This window comes from Nannobrachium achirus (assembly GCF_963921795.1).
Source record: "Nannobrachium achirus genome assembly, chromosome: 7".
Lineage (NCBI taxonomy): Eukaryota > Metazoa > Chordata > Actinopteri > Myctophiformes > Myctophidae > Nannobrachium > Nannobrachium achirus.
In genome coordinates, this window is record NC_137816.1 from 12968525 (window position 1) to 12980557 (window position 12033).

The 12033-nt window shown below is 40.6% G+C and overlaps 2 protein-coding genes across 2 annotated transcripts in view; both read left to right on the top strand.

Annotated features, from left to right (window-relative positions):
• The window catches only part of iqgap1 (IQ motif containing GTPase activating protein 1), a 74071-nt gene extending 65002 nt beyond the window's left edge, over positions 1-9069 (top strand). Inside the window, exons 33-38 of the mRNA XM_080730773.1 lie at positions 1005-1214; positions 1851-2017; positions 2195-2317; positions 6848-6956; positions 7245-7914; positions 8132-9069. Coding sequence (XP_080586899.1) covers positions 1005-1214; positions 1851-2017; positions 2195-2317; positions 6848-6956; positions 7245-7358 — 723 coding nt within the window. The 3' untranslated portion in view covers positions 7359-7914; positions 8132-9069. The remainder of the gene's footprint in view (positions 1-1004; positions 1215-1850; positions 2018-2194; positions 2318-6847; positions 6957-7244; positions 7915-8131) is intronic.
• A 1420-nt stretch (positions 9070-10489) lies between these two features.
• Positions 10490-12033, top strand: part of crtc3 (CREB regulated transcription coactivator 3) — a 69681-nt gene continuing 68137 nt past the window's right edge. Inside the window, exon 1 of the mRNA XM_080730774.1 lies at positions 10490-10939. Coding sequence (XP_080586900.1) covers positions 10808-10939 — 132 coding nt within the window. The 5' untranslated portion in view covers positions 10490-10807. The remainder of the gene's footprint in view (positions 10940-12033) is intronic.

Here is a 12033-nt window from a genome sequence, read left to right on the forward strand (position 1 = left end):
CTGACGATTGAGGAAGATAATCCATTTGTTTACAAATGCTCGCGAAACTAAAATCCAAACCGGGGCCGACCATCGCGGTAAAGTGTCGCCGTGAAAACAATCAGATCTCTGCTTCCCTGGCGTTCTTTGCACCTCATTCATAGATAAAGCCCTTTTTATGTTTCAGCCTAGAATGGAAATCAATGCAGCCTAGTCGCGCCATTTTCTCTCTCTCTGCGAGCCACGGTGTGACGTATGGACTAGGGTCATTGACAGGGCACACAGCATGCGCGCAGAGCTGTACAGTTAACCCTTTGTTGTCTCGTTGAGGAACGAGACAACTCCTTTTGGCAGAGTGACCCCTAGTGGCCTTATCTCGTTACTGAACGAGTTTGGCCCCTTGGGTGTTAAGGGGGCAACTGCACTGAAACATACTCATTAAGTCATATTAAAAGTAGGGATGGGTCTGAATAATTGAATATTCAAATAATTTATAAAAATTGACTATTTAATGTATTATTATTTTTAACATTTTTAATAAGATAAATAATTGGTGCAAAGGCTATTGTCATCCAAACCCTGCCCATACATTTTAGAGGATACCTAGTATGGGTGTGATGTTTATTTATTCTGGTAGAATATTTAAACAATCGTTATTAATAGAATTATAGTAATATTATCAAATTCATCATGGACTTAGCGGAGTGAGCTGTGATTGGTCTACTTTAGCAAACATGCATACATGGTGTACATACATACAAAGACAACCCCTGTTCTAGACATCTCGACCTTCTGCCCTGCTGTAAAAAATGAAACGGTGTGCTGTACCGGTTTAATTGAGGATTACTAAACGTACTTCCTCTTAATCATATACTTATGTCTGTTTGGATCACCATTACTTTACAGGCATCTTAGGAACGATGATGTTTTTGGTGTGGAGGGAATAGTATTTGTAAAAGCTTATCAGATACAATCTTAAAATGTACCGTACACGCATACAACTGCTATGATTTCCTGGGTGACAGGAAGTGGAGTACCAACGTGCGATGCAGAGGAGGGCGATCCGAGACGCGAAGACTCCAGAGAAGATGAAGCAGGCCAAGCCCGTGGTGGACGACAGCCTGACGCTGCAAGGGAAGAAGGACAAGATCAAGAGCAACCTGCAGAGGTTGGCGGAGCTGGGCAAAGTTCACCCTGAGAACCGCTACCAGGACCTCATCAATGACATAGCCAAGGTATAGATGGCCATGTCATGTAGCAACATGCAGTCTGTTATTACTAGAAGACACGTGAAAATGCTTGTCAGAAGTTTACACCACAAGACATTTTAACCACAGGGATGCCCTTTTCTGGGGAAACGTAGACCGAAAATGGCACATCTACAAGCTCACAATGCATCCCAACACAATGCTTTGTGAGCTTGTACTGTAGAGCTTTTATTTTGGTGAAGAGATTTGGTGTAGAGGGGGAAAAGAAAAGTATATAGCTCAGCTGACCCCGGTCAACTAAGTATTAAAGGACTTAATAATAAAACAACCGTAGCCAGGCTTGCTAGCTAACTTACAGCTGTTTCTCAGATAGTTTATGTTGTTTCACAGGGCAACAGTTGCAATTTGTGTACTGTATATGAATGGGTTAACCATTTAGAACCTACTTTCCACTGCTTTTGTTCCTATTCACCAAATCTCTACAAAGCGTTTTGAGCATCGTAATCTGCTATGTTCGGTCAATGTTTGTCTATTTTCATTGAACGTTCGAACCTATTATGACATGCTCAGAATTGCTACTATTCAAGTGGTTAGTACCGTTAAAAGTAAACTGACTTTCTAATTATAATGGGTTTATGTACTTTTTCATGTGTTAATTTACAGGACATCAGGAATCAGCGTCGGTATCGTCAGCGTCGGAAAGCGGAGCTGGTGAAACTACAGACAACTAACTCTGCACTCAACTCAAAGACCACCTTTTACAATGTGCAGATTGACTACTACAATCAGTACATCAAGACATGTATGGACAATCTGGCCAGCAAGGGAAAGTACGTGGGATTTCCTATTCGTTAACCTCTTAAACCCTCCATTCTTAGTAAAACAGACCTTAGCTGTTTACAGTGAGGTTTTCTTTCTGTTTACAGACTCGTCATCAAATCTCTTTCGCCAAAAGTAGCCGATCTACAGGCTGAGGTTAATTACAGTATGGATTCTTGCCCCCACAGGTTATCAAAGAAACCAGGTGACAACAAGACCAAGAAGAGTAAACAAGTCTCACAAAAATACACCGCCTCTCGACTCCATGAAAAGGGCGTGCTGATCGAAATAGAGGACCTGCAGACAAACCAGTGAGTTTTACAGTTACAGTTATATACTGTAATACCCCCTTTTTGTGTTGCCTTGGGTGATGCATAAAACAGTGCATTTTAGAGGTTGTTTTGAGTCTAATGCAGGATGCATGTCAGTACATCCAGACTCTGTTAACAGGTGTCACCAGTTGTACCACATTCTATTTATATTTTATTTGATTATTTGCACAAAACCTAATAAAAGACTACAGACATAACATTACATCAAATATTATCAATTACAGGTAGTAAATAATAATAATAATAAACATAATTTCTTCAGCACTTTTCACACAGAACATGCAACTCAAAGTGCTTTGCATGAAAAAAGAAACTCTGTCTAGAGGTGCAAATCCACCACGGTGTGTCCGATTTGGCTGAACACAAATGGCCTTGTTCAGGGGAGGGAAGCCGGTTGGGGCGGGTGTTCTTTGTTGCTGCACAGTGGGGGCTCCTCAGTCCTCACTGGCAGGTATTGATGTGCAATCCCGTTCATTTCAGCGAACAAATCATTTTGTTCACGGTAATGATCCGTTCAAACGAAGCGTTCACGTTCACCGTTCATAGCGCGATTGTCCTGTGAAAAACACAATCGCGGGAGCGTTTTTATTACGTCGCGAGTAATACAGTGTGAACGAAAGTGTGAACGTCACATTTCAGGGATTTGAACGAATCGTTCACGAGTCTCGCTAATGATTCGATTTTTATGAACGAATCACTCATGATGAACGACCCATCACTACTGGCAGGTGAGTCAGTAGGTTGCACCAGCACTGACAAGACTACACAGGAATATGTGGGCAGGAATTAATTGCCATAATTGACTGCATTATGATAAAAAGGAGGTAAAATAAATAATTGGCTACTCTAAATTACGTATATCCGGGGTAAGAAAGAAAGGGTAAAAAATGGCTAAGATAAAACACAATAAGAAAGTTGAATATGAAATAAAATGCCTTGAAATTGTGAGGTATAATAATAATTAAGTTGTTTAAACAGAGCCTGCCTCTGTCATCTCTTTAGATAAGGTCATCATTTGGGGGGCATTATTAAAGAAATAACTGCAGCTCCAGTTTTCTTCTGGGTAGAGTTATGCATATCCAGCAAGCCTGCAGTAAAGGATCTAAGCCTAAGGGTTTGTGAAGGAACATAATACAGGTGGGAGTCTAATGAGGCTGATTCTAACCCATTGGGAGCTTTGTAAACAAATGGAAGGACTTTAAAGTTGACTCTGAAAGACACAGGGAGCCAGTGTTGTCTGGAGTGATGTGTTCAATGGTTTTGGTTAGTAGTTATCAGCAAAGGCCCAAGGCAGCTCCCTTTTGCAACAACAAAGTTTATGTCATAAGGCATGTTTTCACTACAGTTCCGGAATTTTTCCTGCAAAATAATTAGCATAATAATTTTCAACTTGCCGGGAGTTTTGTTTTTTGGGTGTTTTCACATGAGCAAAAATGCTGGCATCGCCATAAAATACATCGTTTTCACTACTAAACCGTCACGGAATGAAAATCCGTGTTGCCAGACTTTGCGAGAGAAATAAGCAACCAGGTGTACGAAAATAAGCCCCAAAAAGTGATATTATCTAGGCCACAAAAGCAATTTAAAACTATAAGCATCGCCACATCAGCTACTTGACAATTACCGATCTAAAAGATCACAACAAATAAAAAGCAGCCAGAAACGATCAATACATACAAGCAACTTTACGGAAATCAAGACCATAGTCGCTTATAATTAGCAAACATGGCAACCAGTGCTTACCACACCGTCTGCGTCTGGACGCTTGGTCGCTTGCTTAAAGCAGCAGCGAGTCACGTCTGTTCGTCTCTCCTTTTCTCTCTCACCAATGGATTTAACAAGTTACAAGAAATATTCTTCATGAAACAACACATGTGAACCTTATGTGTGTCACATAAGGTTCAGAAAGGATGCAACGTGTTGCACATGTGGGATTGTGGGCTTGTTTTTTTTTTCTTCACGTCACCGATGGATGCTGGTCATCCACTCGCTCGCTGCTCAGTAAAACACTTTACGACGAGAAACTATTAACTAATGATGCCGCTCTTTGAGTTGGTAGCTTCCAACTTTCATCACAGCATATAGGCCAAATGAGCGCATTGTGTCTCACTCAGACAAAAAATAGGCTATAGCACCGTAAAAAAAGTTGGTAAAGATTCCAGCTTTTATCACATTACGAGCGCATCGCGCTCCTGTCTCCAGAGCGGACTTGTATCAAAACCCACACAGCTTAATTACAAATAGGCTATAGAATAATTTTGAACCATGCATTGATCTAACATTAAGCTTGCATTTCTCGACGTCTGTCTTCTGTGTTTGGCTGGCTTACATAACATTCGAATGCAATATGCATTCTGAAGCTTTCAATCCCAATTACAATGCTTTAACTGTTAATATTGGCTCCTTGCGTGCACCTGCTTGTCCGAAAAAAGTAAAAATCACGGTATGCCGTTTTCACTGTGGGGATATTTCTATTCTGCCGGGACTTTAGGCAAAAGTTACTAGGTATTTTCCCGTCACGTTTGGGACACCAAAACTCACGGAAGACAAAATGAGTGGCCGTTTTCACATGGCGTGAATTTCAAAATTGCCGTCATTTTGGAAAAAACTTCCAGAAGTTTGACTCAGTGAAAACGGGGCTATAGTGTATTTCTCTCCGACATAATTTCTCCACGACTAATTAAAAATGTCCTTCCTGTAATATGTTCAGAACCAGCTTAGAATGTGTTTAAAACACATTCTGAGATGCCAACCCAGTTTTACAAGGATTTCATGGTCAGTTGTATAGAACGTGGCACTTAAATCAGGAAGATCCAGGCCTGATTCCGTATTAGTATCTGTGCTAATTCTCAGATAACTTAAGTAACTTGCTTATGGTATGTTATATATTGGTCTGTAATTGTATAGAACTCCTCCACGATCAAATATAAGCTTCTTCGCTAGAGGCAATTCACATGAGCCGTTTTGAAGGCACCAGGAACGACTCCCATTTCAAGGGATATATTAAAGCTATTTATGAGTATGACCATTTTTTAAATGCCATTGAAGAACATTAGGACTTAGAGTATAGAAGGAACAGGGTCAAAACAGCAAGTGGAAGATTTATTTGTAACTACAATCCGGTGAATTTCTGAGTTTGATAGTACTATGCTGTTGTTCACAATGTTGCCTGCAGAGGTCACCAGAGTTCTAACAGTTTCTGTTCTGATTGTTGTGATTTTATGTTAAAAATGTCAGTCTATCAATAGTGAGAAAAGGTATTATAGAAATGCATTTATTTTCTGAGATTATTTGATTAAAAATAAGACCTTCTCGTGCTGTGTTATTTTAGTACTGTAACTAAATTTATGTATTGGATTTGGGTAGTTATAGGTTTTTCACATGATGAAAGGTTAACTACACGCAGTACGCACATCGACAGTGGGTGCTGGGTTAAGATAAGAACATAATTTTAAATGGTACACAGTATGGTTGAGAATTGTTTATTTAAGCAAATGAATGGTTTGATGCGTCAGGTCAGTTCTGATGGTTTTTCATATTACATTTGACTTTGATTGGTGCCACCTTATTTAGGGCATTTTGATTTTTGCAGACAAAACAATGTTACTTACAGTAATAATCAGAGACAGATATGATATACCTAAGCAAGCATTATTATAAATAATTAGCTACCATACAACAATGATACAACAATTAAACAATTAAAGACTAAAAGGTGATGAGGTGCAATTATATTATTATGTTATATTGCTTAGTAGTGAATACATTTGCTAGTTTGAGTTTGAACGCTGAGAACTTGGATGTAAACACTATTTGTAGATAAGGTCAGAAGGTAGGGAGTATAGGATGAAGGTCACAGCTGGCAGCTAGTCAGTGCCCATTTGTTTTATGGCTGTGTGAAGGAGATAAGGAATGCTTGGCTTTTAACTAGCTCCGTAGAGAAGAATGTGTTATTGTTTTTGCTTAGCCAATTATGAACTGAGAATCGGGGTAGAGCAGGCAGTCTGTCTTGTCTGTGTCTTGGTGTAGGACGTATGTACATGTGTGTGACTGTTACAGCGCTGTAAATACATATTTTCTATTATCTTTTAACATCGTTTCCGAGTCAAGGTTTTGCTGATCTTTTGAGAGTTTCAATTCCGCTATGGAGTCTATAAATTAAGTAGGATTTCTACGTCAAAGGTCAATGGTGAATTATAATTAATACATATAGTAGTAGTTAAAGTAAGTAATTAACGTGTGTGTGTGTGTGTGTGTGTGTGTGTGTGTGTGTGTGTGTGTGTGTGTGTGTGTGTGTGTGTGTGTGTGTGTGTGTGTGTGTGTGTGTGTGTGTGTGTGTGTGTGTGTGTGTGTGTGTGTGTGTGTGTGTGTGTGTGTGTGTGTGTGTGTGTGTGTGTGTGTGTGTGTGGTGGCCATGGTGGTGAGAGGAGAGAGCAATGTATTTAATCCTTGTCTTCACATATATGCTAACTCGTAACGTCCTACACCTCTCTTTGTATCTCCCATCAGGTTCAAGAATGTCATATTTGAGATCTCTCCATCAGAGGCTGTTGGAGTATTTGATGTGAAGGCCAAGTTCATGGGTGTGCACTTGGAGACGTTACAATTAGAATACCAGGTATGTTATGTTTTGTATTTCAAATACTATATACAGTAGATGCAGTGTCTGTATGTGCTTCTACTGAGTGTTTTTGTAGCACTAACGACTATTCGCCTATTTTTGCAGTATATTTGACTATCATGAGTCACCAGGACTAGGGTACATGTGGTTAATAGTCCAGAACCCCACTATATCCTAGCTAACCTGTCATTTTGGACAATCTCACAGAATGTATGCCGAGAACTTCAGGGACCATGATTGTGGTGATCCTTTGAGTTATATTTTCTTTGATTCTATTCCCCTCAGGATCTTCTCCAGCTCCAGTATGAAGGTGTTGCCGTGATGAAGCTCTTTGACAGGGCTACCATCAACGTCAACCTGCTCATCTTCCTGCTCAACAAGAAGTTCTATGGAAAATAGAGGGATAAAGGAGTGAGGGGCTACAGACACTGATGCACAAAAAACACCTGAAGCCCTGTTCACCATTCTAGATATCCTAGATGCTCTATTCTGTACTTCACTTTGTGCCTATGCAAAATAATGTTGTTGTTATTGTTTTATTACTGTTGTCATGTGCATCACCATATGTGCTTTATTGTTAAAGGAAATGCAGTTTGTGCATACTGTACCAGCATAGAGTGGAAGTTTGAGAATTATTTTGCTTAGTCTTTTCTGTTAGTCCAAAAAGGAATTATTCTTTTGATTTAAACATTACCACCAACATGTTCATGGGCTTGGATTAATTGTAGAATGGACTTTTATGTAAAGAAATGAATGTGTATTTTGTTTTAGCTACTGCTTTACCCGGTTACCTGGCTGATAGACTGCAAGCCCAATAATACTCTTTTCTCCACCAATACCAAAGGTCTATGCTGTTTCATACTGTGCTGTATTTTGATAGTTATGATCTAGTCTTCACATCTGACAGTGTCTTTTACACTCACTATATTGTTTTGTTTGCCATGGTCTAAAGGTGGTTGCACACTGCTGCGTTTTTCGGGCCGAATATCGGAGTGAATTTCGGAGCACGCAAATAAAAAATCAACCTCACGTTATGTCAGTCACGTTTGCACACTGCCGCCCGTTTCGCGCACCACTCGGTCCCTTGCTCTCTCTATCTCTCTCTCTCTCCTTGCCCTGAAAAACGCATTTCGCAACGAAAAACGCAGCAGTGTGCAACCAGCTTAAGACAGTAAGACGACTCATGTCTAATTTGCCCCTATAGTGGTAAATAGACATGACTTTATCCTGTCAGTAATAACGACTTGGATTTGATACCACATTCTGACTTGAGTATGGGTTAATTTATACTTTTGTGCAACTAAGTATAAATCAGACTTAAGCATAACCTGAATTTGTCGTGGACTCGACTGAGGTGAGTATTACTACATCCCTGATGCACAGAAGAGACCTACAGTTTGTCTCATCAGCCCTGATGCTCCGATGTGCAGTACGTCTGTACAAGTTAATGGTGTGCAAGTGAGCATATGTTTGTTTTCCTTCTCAAATGATGTGCAAAAGTGTTTATCTGAAGCACTAGCAGTTCGTTAAACAGATTTTAAGTCTGCTAATCTATAAACTATGCCAGTGGTTCTCGAAACCTTTAAATTTCAAGGTCTCCCCTTAACTCTGACAGTATACAAATGGAACCAAATGGACCTGTATACTGTTAGAGAATTGCAAAGGTCAATTTAGAATCCCCTAAATGAACCTTGAGTCCCTGGAATCCACTTTGAGAACCACTGAACTATGCAATATAGTGATAGATTCAACCAAACGTTGATCACAGAGAATTGTTTTATAATGTCTTGTGTTAAATAGATTCAGCAAACCTGTCCTTATTTATATTTTATGTTGTCAGTCCTCGATATATTATAGTTAACAGTTTGCAAAGTAATGGACAACATGATGTAGAGGAGCTTCAACCCTTAGAGCATGTGCAGTATTATGGTTAATTTGATTTTTTTGGCTCCAGTAGATGTCACTCTTCTACACTATCCTTATTTTCTTAAAGTATTCATTGTTGGCATTTGATTTATTTCAAGAAGCCTTTATGACATACTTCCCTGTTCGGAGGAACAAGATGTTGATTTCCTTGTTGTAAAGTATCCCTGTTTGGAGTTTTGACACGGTTCCCTAAAATTATATGGGAGCATGTTCTGTGTATTACGTTTATTTTACATGTTTTAGAATAAAATGTTATAGGTGCGATGCATTATCCCCTCCTGAATGTAGGACTGTCAATGTAAACTTAATATTCTCAATGTCAAATGAATGCCCCACTGGGGGCCAATGTTGTGCTGTTGCAGTCATCCTATTAAATAAAGGATTTGTCATATTCATCACACCAGCATTGTATATAGGCTACATTCAGTAGTAGACTAGTAGTAGTAGATTTTTTTTTCAATCGGACACGGATATGGCGTTGTGTTGCCGCCTTGTGGACACCATGTGAATGGACTGTACTACTAGGGGTTGTAATGTGTTGGTGTGTTTTACTCAGTCAGTACTACGACAACAAGTCAGAGTTGTTGGACCCTGTAAACGACGGCTAATGAAGTGAATTTATTGTGAGTTCTGATCTCACACCACAGGCTCACAGCAGACGTCAGTTGAACGGGACGGACTGACCATGGCTCATCTTTGGAGTTTGTTTGGATCATCTACCACTGAGAGCTGAGAGGCATATCCGTGGATTAACTGAAGAAGACCGCAGTCAAATCGCGTCGTTTTATCAATTCGATTGGTAAAATCTGGATTACTGATCTTCTGCAAAACGGTTGCAGTTTTTCTTTGAGTGGTTTTCCCATCCAATTAAGAAGCAGTTTCGTTTCAGTAGCCACGGACGGGCTCCGGACGAGATCGATCGGCGGACACTTGTTGAGATGTGGGATTCTTGAGTAAACCTTTGCCTAACGTTCCGAGTTATTACCAGTGCACTCTCTCTAGCGTTACGCAATTAATAAACATACGCTATTAAGTGTCTATCACAGTGCTGATCTGACCGTTAAGGCGGAACAGCGCTTTTTTGTCCAAATTCTTAGAAAATATGCTGACAATAGCAAAACATATATGCTATGTAGCTAACTGCTAACGCTATGTCCTCGTCGGATTCAAACCGATCGTTTGTTTGGTGAAATGTCCGGTCTTATTCTTTGGCGGTTAGGCTCGTGTAGTCTAAATAACAGCACAGCATTTTAAGCACGAAATCTTGACCACTTTTGAGGCCAATTTCTTTTTGCTGATTGGTTAGTCCATTTCACACGATAGTATACAAAAACAAACGCAGTATATACTCAAATAGAAACACATTAAAGATTTGAGGAAACATGTCTACTATATAGGAGAGGGGAGAAAACAAATGTAAACTTTACAATAACTAATGAATGTTGGCATCTGTGCTGTCACGAACTTCGCTACGGCGACAACTTTCTTTAAAGGCTGGGACAAAGATCACCAGGATGGGACAGTGACGTTGCAAACAGTGGGAAGCGTGTAGTAGACTGTAGTTCCACGGGGCCCCTGTGAATCTCTCGGGGTGACACCACTGGCGTATCCTTGATTTTACACTAGGTTAAAGGCAGCTTTAGCTTTAGCCACGTTAGCAGCAGCGAGCTTGGTTTGCAACAAGTAGTAAACTTCACATCGACACCACATATACACACACCCACACATACACAGTTACACACTCAGGCCCGCCAACTATGTGACACAGTTCGAAGCTCTGATGGATTCAGTGAAACATGATCTAAGCGTGCTCATCAAAACATAAGACTTCCAAAGCGCAACTGTGTGTCAACAACACACACAGTGTTTTTACGGTCACTGAAGTTTTGTGTGTAGCGGAGGAGGAGGGAGGCCCGCGCACAATGTCCGGATCCCCGGGCACGGGTGCTTCCAACCCGAGGAAGTTCAGCGAAAAGATCGCTCTGCACAACCAGAAGCAAGCAGAGGAGACGCGGGCCTTCGACCAGCTCATGACGGACCTCACTGTGTCAAGGGTAAATAAAACACTTGTTTTCATTGGATTGTCCTTTTACACCCCCCTCCTCCTCCTCCTCCATCTGCACAGCGAAATCCAGAGTGTTACTTTAGCTCACAGAGTCCATAAAACAAGTCCTCATATGATATTGGGACCCATTCCATTCCATTCCCCCCTCTGTGTCAATCGGTGTACACAGTAGTGGTTTTGAGCTCTTCTGGCAAGTTGTCTTGGTTTGACAGTCAGTGGCGCCCCTGTGTGTGCGCGTGTGCAGCCATTGACAGCATTGTTGTTGACACTTGATCATGCATGGTGTTTGATGCTATATTTATTCAACACAACAGGTCCTTCGCTGCAGGCAAAACTGCACCTGCTGATGAGACCCATCGAAGGGAATCATCCTCTTGCCAGAGCAGAACGCGATATAACATTATAAATAAGGTCCCCTGTAAATAAATAAATCAATACTTCCTTATCACAATGATGATGGCTTTTGGAGCTTCAAATCAGCTGCCTCTGAAGTCTGAACAAGACCTGAAACTGAAAGTGTCCATCATCTCAAAGTGTCCATCATCTCAAAATTCTATCTTTGAATTCTGTCATCTAGATTCAGTCCTAGCCAAAGCTGGCTACGGTTGCCTGTTGTGTTCCAGACAAGTAATTTGGATCCCCAAATGTTGAACCATGGCTGCACAGGTTGTAAAAAAAGCTAGAGGGTAGCTTAAAGGGGTTTGACTTGTCGCATAACTTCATATCTGACCTGTCTTGTCCTCATTGTGCTTCAAGAAATGTCTCTGTTATCCAGGTTCACAATATCCCAACCCATGAATTTACTTTTCTCAAAAAATCTATCAAGATGTTTGCATGCCATGACACATTCCAAGACATAAAAACTGTCCCCTAGGAGAAAAAATATATACATAAAGCTTCTATTCAGATCGCCATGAAACTATTGGTTCACAATGTGGCCTTTTATGTGAGGGAGAGTTTTAAATGGCCAGCTAAAGAGGATGTGGTTTTGAGGCTATACTGGGTTAAGCTTGCCATAAAGGTATGAACTGTCAGTGACCTTATGAGACAGAAAAGCACAGTGACTGCATGCAGTCACCCAGG